At 48.2% G+C, this 16,251-nt stretch overlaps 1 protein-coding gene across 1 annotated transcript in view; it reads right to left on the bottom strand.

Moving 5' to 3' along the window:
- Nucleotides 1-16,251, bottom strand: part of LOC146809528 (immunoglobulin superfamily member 1-like) — a 788,293-nt gene that overhangs the window by 251,457 nt on the left and 520,585 nt on the right. Inside the window, exon 12 of the mRNA XM_085614874.1 lies at nt 10,235-10,267. Coding sequence (XP_085471000.1) covers nt 10,235-10,267 — 33 coding nt within the window. The remainder of the gene's footprint in view (nt 1-10,234; nt 10,268-16,251) is intronic.

Genomic DNA, 16,251 nt, shown 5'->3' with positions numbered 1-16,251 from the left:
CATTCTTTACTTTGCATACTGTGACCCTGTAAGGATTCTGCCGTCCTGCCACTGGATGGCAACATAAGGGCCCATTGCGAACCTGCCTTTTTATCAGTATAGACATCAACACTTACCATACTTAGAGCCTGATTTAGACCTTGGCGGGACTCCTGTTGTCCTATTGTCCCTCCATGGTGGCGGTTACAAGTACTCCATAGAAATGACGGAGTCTAGCCCGCCGTATTTAGATGGGTGCTGGCTTAACCGCCACCGCATCAACAGACTGTTTACTGTAGCATTAGCGGCGCACCTCCGTCGACTTGGCAGACTCCAATGCTGGCTAACAGTATTCCGTCAAGCCAGTGAGTTTGCACTAAGCTGATTTAGATTTCCCCATTGTGCTGGCATTGTCTTAGTGGTGGTTTTCTGATGAACTGAGTACCTGGTGGAGTGGAGAATGGCAAGTACCTCACTACAGATATAGGCTGTGTGTCGTTTAAAAATATATGTAGGTAATGTGTCATGCCACTTTTTGTACATATAACGTAATGCCCACATACCATACACACACTAGTGAATGTACACCCACATGCACCACAAACGCAACAACAGAAAGAAAAATCAGTTTCAATACAGGTGTGTTCATTTTACATTGATAAGTTGTAAAACGAACACGAATGTATTGCACATAAAAATGAAATTGCATGTAATGGTAATTAAAAAATACATGGGGTAAAAGAAAACATTTTACCTAAAATCCATAAACCACAACGCCCTCCACCCGGCCGACCAATCGTTTCGGGGATCCAGTCGGTGTTAGAGCCTCTCTCGCAATTCGCTGATTTCTTCCTGAGGGAATCAGTTGTCAATCAGAAATCCTTTGTAAAAGACACCACAGCAATACTCAATATCCTTGAAGATCTCCAGTTTGACCCAGATAATGAATTTTTGGTAACCATTGATATAGAGTCACTCTATACCTGTATACCACAGGAAGCAGCGTTGGTGGCAGCAGCGCATGCGCTTAAGGCACAAGAGTGGTTCTATGATGCTCCACAATCCTTCATACTACAATGCATAGAACTGGCCCTCACACGAAATTACTTCTGCTATAAGGATACCATGTATCTGCAGACTACGGGCACGTCTATGGGCGCAACGATGGCGCCGAGTTTGGCCTGTATCTATGTGGGCCAGTTCGAGGAGCACGTCATACACCATCAGTCGAATCCCTTCCAGAGTAACATCCGTCTCTGGAAGAGATATATAGACGACGTGCTCTGCGTCTGGTCAGGTCTAGCTGATGGTTTATTACAATTTCTGAATTGGCTCAACCATCAGGATGCAAGTCTGAGGTTCACATGGAACTATAGCAACCACACAGCAGTATATCTGGACCTAGACATTTATGCAGAAGGGGGCAGGTTATGTTCCAAAGTACACCAAAAACCAACAGATAAAAACTCCCTCTTGTCCTACAATTCGTATCACCCTAGAGCACTCAGGGACAACCTTCCTGTCGGTCAGTTTCTTCGGTACCGCAGGAACTGTTCTTCGACAACAACATTTTGGGACCAGTCAGAAGAACTATGTGCCAAACTTGAGATGAGACAATACCCTCGCAAAACCATCAGACAGGTTAGAAAAAGAGCAATGAACACCCCGCGGAGTGTTCTGCTCCAGAAGAATGAAAAAACTAAAGAAGACTGCCTTCTGGTTGTCATGACATTCGACCCGTTAGCCACGAAGATCCGACAGTCCATTCGTAAACACTGGGCGTTGTTGTCAACTGAGGATTTCAGTATGCCCCCTCCCAGGTTTGCCTTTAAAAGATCTAGTAACCTGGGTGACAAACTTGTGCATACACGGGTTAAAGTGGAACAGAAGTTCACAGAGTCGTCCATTCCCCCTGGTCATCACCCGTGTGGGTCCTGTTCAGTGTGCGGATTAACGAAGAAAACCCAAAGTGTAGTCCTGAATTCAGGAAAAATTTGGCATTTGAAGCATTTTAGCAATTGTAATACTGCCAATGTGGTTTACAGACTAACGTGCCAATGTAACCTTCAATACATAGGACTAACAACGAGGAAGGTGAAAATCAGAATGCCAAAACACCTAAGCACTATTAGAGCAGGCAAGTTGACGACGAAATTGGTACAACACTGTCACAACACCAAGCACACATTCACGTGGGTGGTCTTGGAGAGAATGATGGGCTCTCCCCAAAACGTGGAAGAAATTTTGGCTTCAAAAGAAGCAAGATGGATTTTCCAGGAGAAGTCCGACCGAGGGGGATTGAACGACCAAATCGAATGGGGGAAGGCGAGATACTGAATACTGAAAATATAGAAACATCTACATCAGCGAGTAATGCTCGCCCCCCCATCCCTCAATCCTTGAACCTCTGTTTGGCCCTGTTGGGGAGGACGGGTAATACTGAAAAACAGTGATAGACAACAATACACCAACCACATGAATACTCAGGAACTACCAATGGACTTAAGTCGAGGTCTATCTAACGTCGTAGGTCTTGTTGGGATACCCTGGGTATGACTACATTGATCCACCAGAGTCTTAGACTCCTGTGTAGTCTAAGATAGTGCAAAAAATTCCCAAAGGAGGATTTGTTTTTGTGGGCAATATCCTACTTAGAACCACCAATATACACACCAGGTGACAACACTCCAGACTTAGGTTCAAGATCGCGTTATATAAGAAAGACACCACCTCAGAATAAATTAAACTAACTTCGAGGCTTACGGCGCTGAATACCCAATCCTAGATACACACGAACCTCCCCAATCCAAAATGGCACCCATACTGGCCCCGCGTTGAGGAGGACGCGTAGGGGGCGGGATTATAAATAAGCCGCGGAAACACAACACCGTTGACCGGCGGAGAGAAGGAGCTCCGTGAGGCTTTGGGTGGTAAGGAGGTGTTGTACGTGAGGAGAGGGGGCCAGCATGATGCATGTGTGTCCGGTTTGGATGTTAGGTAGTTGTCCCTATAACAACTCGAGAGACCGGGGCAGGAACCATTCTTTCCCTAGGCACGTGTGTGTGTATATATATATAAAAAACAGCGCTTTATACTGCCGGTGAAACGAGGGTGATTGCATATCAGAGGGTATGCGAGTAGTCCAATACGGCGTTTTTGAATGCGTAAAGACATATGAGCATTATAAGTCACGAGGGTGTTCACATAACAGGCTGAATAAGAGCATCCTAAGCAGAATAGTGATAAGTATGGAGAGAAAGACGATACTAGGAACAACAAGGGGTTTGCCTTAGTAGTATGACATTGGCTATGATTGTGGTACCGAAATTGACAAATAGAGTCTCTACACAAGAAGACTTTGAGTGTTTTTATGTTGTCGACAGATTGGCATTACGGTTGAATGCTGCACTAACCACGAGGACTCACACAAGGAGCCTAATGGTGACCTCATTGATTGAGCTGGTACGCGAGGCCATGGCTCCACGAGGGTAATTTAGTAATTTTCTATAGATCCAACAGAGAGAGATCATGTTGATCTAGGAAGAAAGGGTGAACATAATGGTAAAGTGTTGTGTGTGTTTGTTCATTTTTACTTTTGGCAGTCTCCGAATGTGACTCTAAGAAGTGTCCCTATCGTGTGCCAAGCGACTGTTGTTGCCCTGACGAAATCGCCAAAAAGACTCCAGGCGATGAAACATGTTGGCATATAAGAACGGTATGCATATTCTGCAACCTTTTTAAGCATTGAAGTAGGTGCACTCCTAAGGCGGAATAAAGTTTGAACCTGTAGAGGGTGTACCTTTTTCACTTTTTATTCTTCACTATTAAGTCGCATCACTTTCCTACGAATTTTTCGTTGGTTTTATTTTGTGGACACCTCGTTTATTACGTTGGAGCGTGATGGCTACCGATGATGAGAAGAGTGGGCAGAGCTGACGAGTACCAGCCAGCAGGCTCAATTGGGGTTGCGCACGTGAGGTGCCATCACGTCTCTCTCACATTTTTTCACATTTATGTATCTATTCACGTTTCTCTCACGAGGTAATTGAATTGAGAAACTCTTGGTGTACTATACATGAGTTTAGACACTTTGACGATCATTTGGGAGACTGCTTGGAGTAAAATCTTTTACCGTTTTTTTAAAAAGTGAAGGTGGCTAACTAGTTGGTAACTACCCAAAAAGTTTCAAATTAAGGGGAGTACAAAATACCTATAAGGTTTGAACCAATTTGTATGGCCTGTAAACCTTCGGAAACCTAGGTCTTCGTAGTAATAGATTGTCTGAGTGGAGGGCGACCTGGGTTTTTTTCCCTCTACAGCTCCTTACTGTATACACGTAAAAGAAAACATACCTTTGATCCCAGCGACAACGGAGTGGATTAGCGTTGTGGTCAAGTTGTAGCAGCAAAGGATGGACATGGACAATGGGGTACAAGATGGAAATGGAAGTGGGAAACTGAAAAAAGGTACAGATCTTTCCTAGCCTTGTTTCCAGTATTTCAGTCATGTTCCTGACCTTGATTCCACTCCTGCTTTTGTCTGGGCCCAGTTTCCGTTTTGGTATTCCTTATTCTGTTCCCTGTTTTCTGTCTTCTATTGTTATCCTGATTGCCATTGCTTCCAAGGGTGGCAGTTAAATTCAAAGGCTTGAACCACCCAGCGCACCTTCTTCATGGAATCTTCAGGGTATCTCCCAGAACTTTGAGATTAATCTGCTTCTTGGTTTCGTATAAGATTTTTTCGTCTCAAAAAGAGATTACATTCTTGTTGTGTGTACTTGTGTTTTACCTGCAGACCTCCTGTGTCCTATTCAAAGCTGTTTCAAACCTGCTGCAGACCTCACCTTCAGCCCGCTTCTCTTTTAGGCTTCAGGTACTCTCTTGTTTGTATTCCCGTCAGAGACCACACACATCCCCAGTTTTCCAGTCTTGTCCAGGACTCACCCATCTAGTCCCCTGACAGACTACCCTGCTAGACCCCTGACAGTCCTGTATGATGGCATTGGCTAACAGTACCTTGATATACAAACCAGGCAAACCTATACACCAATGCAGGGCCTAGAGACCCACTGCAATACTCAAATATGACAGCAACATTTTTACTAAAGTTTTGGCTAACTGACTTCAGGCACATTTACCATACCTCAGACCCACACCAAACATGCTTTATCCCGCCTAGGCAGGCCGTGGATAATATCATACTTGTCCTACACCATATAGGAAATTCCAATTGTTTGGGCATTCCCATGGTGATCTTGTTGCTCAACGCTGAAAAGGCGTTTGAAAGTATCAGCTGGCCCTTCCTAGCCCAGGTCCTGGAAAAGACTGGACTTGGGCCTAGGATGCTGACCTAGGTGCTGGCTAGCTACCAGTCTCTGACTGTGTGGGTCCTAGTTAACAGGGTACAATCAGAGGAGATCCATCTTCCCTTCTATTTGTGTTGGACTTTGAGCCCTTGGCAGCTCCCATCAACATACGGACACTGGGTGCGCGCTCCTTGGCAGAGGGGGACCAACACACCATCCATCTGTTCACAGATGATAAGTGTTGGACCTGGCCCTTTTTGTGGGGTCATCCCTAAACTTTTTGCCTTCCTCCTGTATTTTTCCTGACCTGTTGTTGGCTGATTTATGACTCTGGGCACCTTACCACTGCTGACCAGTGCTAAGGTGCATATGCTCTCCCTATGGTAAAATGTATACATTGATTGGTGTCCATGATTGGTTTATTTGGTTTACTGTCAGCCCCTAGTAAAGTGCACCAGGAGTGCCAGGGCTTGTAAATACAAATGCTGCTGGGGGGCTTGCAGCACTGGTTGTGCCACCCACAGAAGCGGCCTAGTAAAATGTGTCTAGGATCTGCCACTGCAGAACCTGCGCGCAGTCTGGTACTGTCGCGCTGACTGTGCAAGTGCACCCCCTTGCCAGTCCCTAAACCTTCCCTTAACTACATATTAGTCACCCCTCTGGTAGGCCAAAGGGCAGGGTGCATTGTAGGCATAAGGTAGGACATGCCCTGATGTGTGTGGCATGTCTTCATAGTGAATTACAGCCATTTTCGTTTTTCACTATTGAAGGCTACCTGCTCTCCATAGGCCAGAATGGGCTGCTGGAGTCACTACACGCTGTGACCCCAGTGGACTCATAGAGCATGTTAGAAAGTCATGTTTAGTATGCCTGAACTCAGAATAATAAAATACTTCTTTTAGTAAAGTTTATTTTAATATCCTGTGTTTGTAAATACTACTTTTAGAAAGTTAGTATTTACTGATCTGGCCATTCAGTCCGCCTCTGCGCTGTGTGTGTGTGTTCTGCCTAGCAACAGTAAGGAGCAGGGCTGGGGAATTCCAAGAGACAGGCTGGCTGCCAGGTGGTGGGTAGAGAGATTACACCAGGATGGGTGGGAGGAGTACACCTGGACTCTTGAATAGACCTGTGCTCTGCCACCACAAAGCCGGCTCCGCCCCCTGTGGAGCGGCTGATGTCTCTGCCCTGCTGCTGAAAAGAAAGCGCAGAGTCACCATAACAAAGTGCTCCAGAACTGGACTGAGCCAGGCCCAGGCCCCCTGGCGGTAAAGAACAAAAGAATTGTGCTATAAAAGTAGGAGCCTGGCTCCTAAGAAATCAGATCCTGTTTGCGCCAAGAAGAAACTCTGCCTGAAGGAGAAGGACCTGGAGAAGCTGAAGGAGGAATACTGTCTCTCTGCCTGAGAGACTGGCCTGCAGTGGGTGCCTGTCTGCTGGAAGGAGAAGGAAAGCCTGAAGAAAAAGACTTTAATTCAACTTGTGCTTTTACAAACAATCTCCAAGGGCTTGCGTGTGAACTTGCCCCCTGACCTGCGCCCCAGGAACAGTGGGCGCTACCCCCCTGAAAGAAGAGGAGAAGTGCCGTGGGTAATTCCGCCAGCTGACCCCTGGGAACCTGTGCATCCCCTGACCTCACTGAGCAACGCGACTTCTGCTGCTGGCGTGGCTGCAAACAAAGTAAAGGCCTGACAGCCCGAGCACCGTGAACAGCTGCCCCCTCGAGCCGTAGCTCGCAAAGTAAGGAGGAGAGTCCTGCATCTGAGCGCTGAGCCCCCTGTGACCCCGCTGGGTTGTGGAGGCTCTTGTGAGGACCTGAAACGTGCCCTGGTTCGCCGTCCGAAGCTGACAGCGCGCTGTGCTGGGAAATCACCCCCGAGGCTGCCCTTCTGCTTCTGACCCCCCTTCGCGGGGACCTGCATCCTGCCCGAGCGTCCCACGAAGCTCCGCCGTCCCCTGGACACTTGGGACGCCAGCGTGACGTGGGACACCCCTGGACTGGACCGCGAGGCCGCCACGAACATTCCCCGTGAACTCTGGCAGGTATTGTGCCAGCGCGTGAAAAATACGGCCCGTACTTGCCTTCGTACAGACCGTACCGATCATTACAGTGTTGAGATCTAGGTCATTAGTCTGAAGCGTACTGCCTTGCAAGTTTGAGCCGTACTTACACCTGAAGTGTTTCGCCCCGTACTGCCTTGCAGCATAGTTCGCACCGTACTGATGTCTTGAATCACCTGGTTCGCATCGTACTTTCCTTTGGCTAGGTTTGAGCCGTACTTACACCTGGAGTGTTTCGCCCCGTACTGCCTTGCAGCGTAGTTCGCCCCGTACTGCCATTCAAAGAAACCGTGTTCGCACCGTACCGGTGTTTCCCTCGATGTACGGAGCGTCCCTGGCAGTCCGGACCGTACCGCATTGAAAATCATTGCTGGTGCTCACGCGAGAAGCGTGGTGTTCGGCAATCGTACTCCGGCTCACGCGGGAAGCATGAGAAACGGCAAGGTCCTGTCAAAACCTTGCCCAGAGCACCCCAAAGGCACTACGAAGTGCCCCGAAGACCTAAAGAACTTATTTGAAAGAGAACTGTGCCATTTTGAAACCTGTGGCTGCCCTTAAGCAACTAAAGAGTAACTGGATTGATATTCCCCAAGAGAACTGTATTTATGCAACCTGCCTGAAAGCAAACCTTTTATATAAAGAGCTTTTATTTTACTATAAATACAGCCTTGTGTCTTTGTGTGGTGGGGAGGTGATTATTGTGTGGGACAACTTGAATGCTTAACCTACATGCCCTCTGGAAATTTAGCCTGACTGCTCGCGCCACGTTACCTAGAGGGTGAGCAGGGGTTATTTTTAAAGAGGTGATTCTTTGCCCTGACTTAGATGAAAAGGGTCCCTGCTTGTCGCAAGTGCATACCTGCGCCAACCAGAGACCCCGGATTCTAACAATAAGCTTCTCATTCTGAATGACCAGATACATTCCATTCCTCATATCATGAAGATTTTAGAATTATGGAAAGGGTGTTGGGCAATGAGGTAAACCCAATCAGTCCTAAATGCTCAGTCTGGGTCTCACTCCAGACATCATAAGTACATTTGCCAGCATGCTTCCACTCGCTGGGCCCCCAACAATACCTGGGGATCTAGATTATGTCACAGCACCGCAATCTCAAAGCCGCAAGCTACCCATGGCTTCTCCATTTTGTCAAAGTGGACATTTATAGTGGAATAATTGGTATACATAGTGGCGGGTAGAGTGGCAACGATAAAGCAACACATTCTGCCTAAGCAGCTTTACCTCATTGAGGCATTCCCAGTCAAAGTCCCCGTAAGCGACATGAGAAAAACACTCCAACAAAAGGTAGGCTTCTTTATTAGGAGCAGAAGGCAGGCTAGGGCATCTAGGATGATTCTGCAAGCTTTAGGCGTTCAGAGGGGTGATCTCCCAGACTTTAGAAAATACTAAAAGGTCAGCCCACCTGCGCGTCCTGTTCAAATGGTCCATTAATGAAATGGAGTACCACCCTCGGACTTGCCACACCCAAACACTGGGATGCAGCTGATATCCTTAAGCTGACCATGGAGGCCTGGGATTCATTGACAAGAGGACATTGCTTGACTACCTTCCCTCCCTCTTTACTCCCAAACAGGGTAATGTGGATTTTACCCCAGGGCTTACACGAGGGACTTTGTTCACTGGTACGATGATGGCTGTAGAATGCTGAAAGACTTATTCTTGGGAACCCGTGATAAAGAATTCATCCAATGCAGGAGCTCGGTTGCATGAGATACTTCCAATGACGTCACTGGGCTCTGCACCCCATAAATTAATAGGCAGCCAACAGTACCCTCACCCCCTAGGGGAAACTATTCACGACCTATACTGACCCCAAGTGAGTCATAACTAATATTTACACTATACTCACTGATGGGGCCCAAATATGAACTGTCCTTTTATGGAAAGATGGTCAAGACTTCTAGGAAACCTATCTCCATGTTACAGTGGCAGAAGCTATGTGGAAGTGTTCAAAACTGGGAGACCATGTATAAACTCATGACTCTTTGGCACATCACACCTGATAAAGTGAAACAGAACTATGAATCGACTGAGGGTTTGTACTGAAGGGGTTCTGGCCGGGTGGGAGACATGATACATGTTGGGTCACGGTGGTCCTGTCTGAGATTGTCGACCTACTGGAAAGAAATCCTGGTACACATCAGGGGAGTAGTGGAATATCCACTGAAGCCTGATCCATCACTATCACACTAGTCCTCAGGCTGGTTGAGATTGCTGTTTTACCGCCATTTGATTGGAGATGTATTACTAATGTGCTTTTAGCAGCAAAGCAACGTTTGGCACTGAAATGGAAGTCCTTGACGGTGCCAACGATGCAAGAATGGGCGGGAAAGCTTTGGATATTAATGGTAATGGGGAAATTGTCCTGGGAGCTAGGCGGGCTCTCCCATAAATTTGATAGCAGCGGCAAGTGCTGTTGGATTACCTTACGGACAAAGGGTATGGGGTTTGGCTGTCCTAGATCTCTGAGATCCCTCCGCCTGAACAGTGCCTGAGATAATGCATGTGTGGACTGCCATCCCCGACCAAATGAAGCGCAAGGTATTGTGATGTATGACTCCAGGCGGCTGAAAACTGAGAAGGCGGAGATCTTCCTTTCTATTTCCCTTTCATGCGACCGAGTATGCATTGGAGGTTGGGGAGGGAGGGGGCCTGGGAAAGGGGAGAGAGGGGGGGGGGTTCTTTCTAAAATGTGACATGTTGTATGTTACGGAAAACCAAATAACATTTTGTAGGTAAAAAAAATATTACTCTTTGTGTGAATTCACTCCAGGCAAACTAGTTTGAGACATGATTCACAAATTATGCCTCCTCCAAGGAGAACAAAGATTAATGATTCTAATTCTTTGTGTACTATTTCCTTTTAGAATTACCTGATTTGTCCGTCTTGTCGTCATCATGTGCATCTAAAATAAACAAATCCAAAAACATGTTATTTGCGGAACGCTTGCTCAAGTGACTTAATTTATTTCAGTGAAGAAGCGTTCTTACTTGAAATACTTTTGACATATTAAGTAACTCCAGCAGGTATGAGTTCTTGCTCTGCTCCTAGGACCAGTACACTTGCCTTCCGATGAAACCGAGAACTGCAACTCTTCTCCCTTGCTCTCCTCCATGCCCCTCTTATTATTTATCTCACTCTCACCGCACTCCTTTTTTGACAAATCGCACTCCTGTCTCTCTCTTTCCTTCGGCTCACCGTGCCTCACTCTCATCATAGTCTCTCTTTTACTCTCCACCTTTTCTCTCCATCATTACTTCCTCGCCTTAGGCCTCATTCTCACACACTGCCCACGTTTTCCTCTCTATCTTTTCTGTAGTATCCATACTTTGTCTCCTCATTGCACCCCTGTACCTTCAACCCTTCCCTCCACCATGCCTCACTACTGCTAGACTTCGAGGTATATTTGTAAGAATTGGTGCTAACCAGTTTTTGTGGTAGTTAGCAGCAATATTTTTAATGCGGTCTATCGTCGAAAACTATCGCCCTGTTGGCAACATATTTACAATACTTCACTACATGGCGATAGTATCAGCTAGCTGCTGTGAAAACTGCCGATAACACTAGCGTCAAGGCGTTACAAAAATTGACGTTAGAGAGAGAAAAGTGCCGAAATTTAAATTAGGGGCAACGTCACTTTTCAACCTCTAGAGGCAAAAAATAGCCTATAAATACACCTCTAATGAAAAACATCAAATAAAAAAAATGGAATGCAGAATGGAGCAGCAAGGGTCAAGTTCAGCACAGATCGAAAACCCCCCTTAAGCCCCTAACAGCCAGGATGACCAGCCAGAGTCCCAGGGGAAGAGGAAATGCAAAATCAGGGCCTCATTTATGAAAAGTGGGGAAACACCATGGCAGCCGATGGCTGGAAGAGGGGACAGTCTCTGGGGACCAGAGGCCTCGCTGGGCCTGTGTCTGAGACCCAGAGTGGGAGGCGGCGGGTCAGTGGAGTCACCGCGGCATGACAGTGGAGGAGGGCCGCGTCGGGCCAAAGCCTGTGGCCCGTGGCCATAGACGTTGAGGTGTCGGCGATTGCCCTTACCTGGTTGCGAAGTCTGGCAGGTCGCAAAGAGACACATTGCTGACCTGTGTGAGAAGACCGCCTGGCACCCCTTAGAGCTGTGATCAGTAGAGGCACTCCTGCGTACCAACATAGGGAGGTCTGCATGGCATAACGCACCACGGTGCATAGAGGAGATTGCCAATGTTGGGCCTTGCTTCTCTGCATCACAGGCCGGAGGGTGTAGCACTACCTGCATCGAGAGGTTCCACAGTGGACTTGGCGGCAACTGCTGTACCCAGGCCTGTGAAATCCCACCTGACTGGGGTTCCTGCTGGCTGAGTCACCAATTCGGAGAGAGCACAGCTGATTGATCCCTGGTGTTGATGTCCAGGTGAGGAGAAGGTGGGACACAGCGCGGAGGAGGCCCAGGGGTCGAGCTAGACCCAGGCCTAGCACCAGTGGGTGGTGCACATCGTACCCTGAGCAAACCTGTGCTGCGGTTGACCAACATCACTGAGGGCACCGCACAAGACTGGTGGGGGACTCCACTAACTGGCTCTAGTCACTGACATCGGCCGTTGGTGGCGGCAGGTGTCAGGGGCATCGGGGTCAGTTCAGGCCCAGGCCCTTGGGTGCGCCTCTTGATCTGTCATCACTCACTGGGGCACTGGGGGACACGGAATCTAGTTGCCACTGTTAGATCCGAGGAGGCGATCGGGTGGTGCTGCCTTTCCTCGCCCCTGGTAGTGAGCTCTTGGGTGTTCTTGGGATTCCCATCGTGCCACCAAACGTAGATTCCTGGCTAGCATATGCCTGATTGGAGGAGAGGGGCCGGCTGGCCACACTGCACCACATTTAATACATAGTGCCTGGGCATCTGGCGCAGCGATGGCTGGCCTACAGATGGGGGCGGAGGCAACAGCAACATATGGCTGCTCCTCCGTGTTGGTGAACCGAGCGGCTGGGGATCGCTGGCCACCAGGGCAGGTGACAATGGACAGCCTGGACTCCAAACTAGACTCTGTACTCACAGCGGGCACCTCCCTCAAGCAAACAAGCACTTCCATTGAGGGCCCCATAGACAAAATCACATTGGACTTCACCTTGGAGCTCGCAGATCATCACAAGCTTTTCGCAAGTTACACGACATTGACCTAGAACTGGCCAAAGTCCCTCCGAGTACCCTGAGCGCAGCTTTGGAGGTGTAGAACATGTGAGGTCACTGGAAAGGTCAGTGGAGAATGCGGAGGGCCACTCCCAGGTTAACAACCTGAGGGTGTTGGGTCTGCCCGGGGAAGCAGAAGGGGCTGATTCAGTGGCATATACTGAGACATGGTTGTGTGACCTACTAACAGCAGGTGCACTCTCCCCATTCCTCATTGTGGAGTTGGCCCATCGAGTGCCGGCGAGCCGTATACTGCCGGGGGTCAGGTCCTAGAGCCTTACTCTTCCGCCTCCTACGGGGATCGTTAGGCTGGCCTGAGGGAGGTACGCAAGCTGGGGGATGTGAAAGTGGATAACGACAGTTATTTTCTTCCCTGAGTATGCTGCAGGGGTGCAGAGGGAGAGGGCCTCGTCTCTAGTGGTTATGTGATGCCTCAGAGAGTAGGGCATCAAATGCTCCCTCCTTTACCCGTAAAGGCTGCAAGTGATCTCAGATGTTGATACACAAATCATTGGCGCCACTGAACTGTGCTGGACCTGGCTGCAATCTACTGCTCACCAGGTGCTGCGGACAGGGAGTGAAGGGTCTGCGCAACAAGCTGTCATTCATGGAGCCAGTTGTAGTGGAAGGTGTAGGAAGACCAGGCGTCCCTGTCACAACTACAAGCCACTCCAATCTGCAGCAGGTTGTACAAGAAGGCAGAAGGAGCTGCATGCAGCGCCGATGATGCGCAATCGCACTCAGAGGCAGGATCCTGACACTTCCCCTGAACGCTCTTCCAGCGACGTGGGCTCTACTGTGACATGGTCATCTGGTGCAGAGTCCGTGCAGCCCCTGGATGAGTCTCCTCAGATGGCAGATAACCTAGTTTAATGTTGACTGTTTGTGCGTTTCTCCTTCTTCCATGGTTACAGACAGCTCCGGAGAGTGTTTGACTTTCGGTGGCCCCTGGTCTCCAGCTTCCTATTGCTTAAGTTCCGGTCAACCGAGGTCAGCACTTAGAGGGGTCAAGTCCAGTCATCACCCAAAGGGAACAGAGAAGTTCTCCAGGTGAGCTATGCATGTCAGGAGTGGTGGTGTCCTTGGTGCTCCTAGCTGCAATGGCATGAGGTCCATGGCGTCTTGACCTTGCCAAGGATGAATTGTGGGAGTTCTTCGATTATTCAAGGGCCGTGCAGCACTCTTTCAATGCTGTGACGCTATGTGCCACAGCATGTTTACAAGGCCATGCAAAGCCACTTTACGTGGCTTTTTATAGACTTGTAAATATGTGCCTCTTTCACGCATTAAACAGTGTGAAAGGGGCGTTCTATGTAGTGGCTGGCAGCATGATACGCGGGTGGTGTTGCGAGGGCCAGTGCGGATGGACACGGGATGGGGGGTCGCTATTGCGGGAGGGTGCGAAATATAAAAAATTAATTACAAAAAATATACCTTAGCTTGCTGTCGGGTCTCGCATCTCTGCTCCTGCTCTCCCCGAGGAACAGGAAGCACAGCCAGGCCCCACTGACCAATCACAATGCTGCAATGCAGCGTTGTGATTGATTTTGAGCGTCCTGGTTCGATGCTCAAACAGGGAATGGGGGCCTGGGCATGTTCTCCACACAGGCTGTAATGCAGCCTGCATGGAGAATGGGAAAAGTGCACATGACTGGCTTTGGCGGCCAGAGAGGGCCAATCAAACAGTCATTGCGCACTTAGGAGTGGGCAAACCACTCCTCCCTTGCCCTGCTCCGAGAGCAGAGCATCCCCGCCAGCCCGCCCGCAAAGCAGCACAAACATAAAATGCTAATAACTAAAAGTTATTAGCATTTTATATTTCTACTTCTCACACTGCATGAAAGCAGTGGGGTGACGCTCCTCCGCCATAGCGGAGGAGCCACCACTGGTTCAATGGGTGTTGCTGTGGGCGTTCCCACGCCAAACCAATGGAATCTGAAGCATTCCCAGGCTTGCAAGAAACCGTAAACCTTCAGAATGTGTCAGAATCTAATACCACCCCAAGGGCGACATTTCGGAGGCGCTATAAGGATAAATGTTTTAATTTCTCCTCTTTTTTATCACTTTTTCCATGTGTGCAGCATTCTGCATCACACAGAGAATGAGGAAATACCCTGGATTGATAGGTTTTGTGCAGGTAGGTGTCCCTTCCTGCACAACATTAAATCAACTCCGCAACACAGTCACCCTTGCACCATGGAGCAAGGGTGCCTGCGTTGGCATATGGCAGCCACTATACGTCAACATAGGGGAAAAATACAGGAGGGATTATTCGTAAGCCCCTTCTGTCAGTTTAATGCCGCCGGTGAGTCACTTTCTTGACGTACTTGCAGCGCGTATTTTGCACCACGTTGCGCAGTATTTACAAAGTGACGCATCAAGGCATATGCATGACCTTGTAAAGCCCTGTGCCACATTATAGCTGCGTCAGTTATGATGTATGCATGGTGTGCATTCCCAAGAAACAAAGCCTCATAGGAGTGGCACAGTGAAATGTATCAGATTTTACTGCGACAACTTTAGGACACCACTGTGTTAAAACCTTCCGCCTGCCTCATGGCAGGTGAAAGGGTGACCCAGTGCCATAGGGACAGGCTAGCCCCATTCATTGCTGGAGTTGCATCATGCTTGCAACACAACTGCAGCAATGCGTGGCTTCAGTGCTGACAGATACGTTAGGATTCCAGACATATTTGTCATTGATTGTGACATGGAGCGCCGTACAGTAAATATGGTGCAGCCATGGTGTCATAAGGAGGGCGCAGTGGAAAGTGTCCAATCACTGTTTTATCACAGTGATGCAACACTTTTCAGGAATGGGGCCCAGGAGTGCACCCTGTCTTATTGATAGGGCACATTCCTGAACTTTTGTCTTGGGGCAGGGCAGCATAGCAATATTCCTTGTAGCGCGGTCCAGCACCCAGACTTCTTATATGTGGGCCCAAGTGTTTGCACCAATTTTAAGAACAGCTATTTTTTGGCCTTAAAAAACAGCCTCTAATTTGATTTAGCGCAGTATTGGGGGGTTATTGTGGTATAGAAATGTCCTTGTAAATGTTGCGAAGTGTGTTTAGCAGCAGTTTTTTCATGGAAATGCCAACCTTGCATTTCATTTTAGATAAGTTCCGCTAACAGAAGTGGCGATCTTGAAAATTCACATTTACGCTGGAAAAGTGCCACTAAATGCAGTTAGCGGCAACTTGTAAATAAGGCAATAAAAAAAAACTGCTGTAACGCCAAAAAATTGATGGACTTCTGAATATACCCCTTCCTGTCTTATCCTTCTCTTCTTATGTACCCCCATACCGCCATCCCTTCCCCCTCGATGCCTCACTATTTGCTCACTTCCTGTCCTGCCCTTCACTCCTCCTTCTGTAACGATGAGAGCATCTGGGCTGTGTCGACAGGCAAGCCGTCAAATGAGTGATGGAACCACAAAACCGGCAACAATAATCAACTCAAACCTTGAGATTTCAACTTGGAGGGTATCTACTTTCAGTTTTTATTTGACAGTGAAGTCTTTCTTTTGAAGCTCTATTCAGCATTTGAGGGCACTTCCCCAATCATGTATGATTTTTCAATGGATTTTATCCATTTACAGAACAATACAGTAATTTGAAACCACTTGCATCATAGAACAGCTTAAACAGCTCTACTCGCAGTTACTTAAGCTTCATAAGGTCTTTAACATTTTTTTACCTTCACTATATCGTCCAAA

This window comes from Triturus cristatus, chromosome 7 (assembly GCF_964204655.1).
Source record: "Triturus cristatus chromosome 7, aTriCri1.1, whole genome shotgun sequence".
Lineage (NCBI taxonomy): Eukaryota > Metazoa > Chordata > Amphibia > Caudata > Salamandridae > Triturus > Triturus cristatus.
The sequence above is the reverse complement of the archived record's forward strand: the minus strand, read 5'-3'. Positions and strand labels throughout refer to the sequence as shown.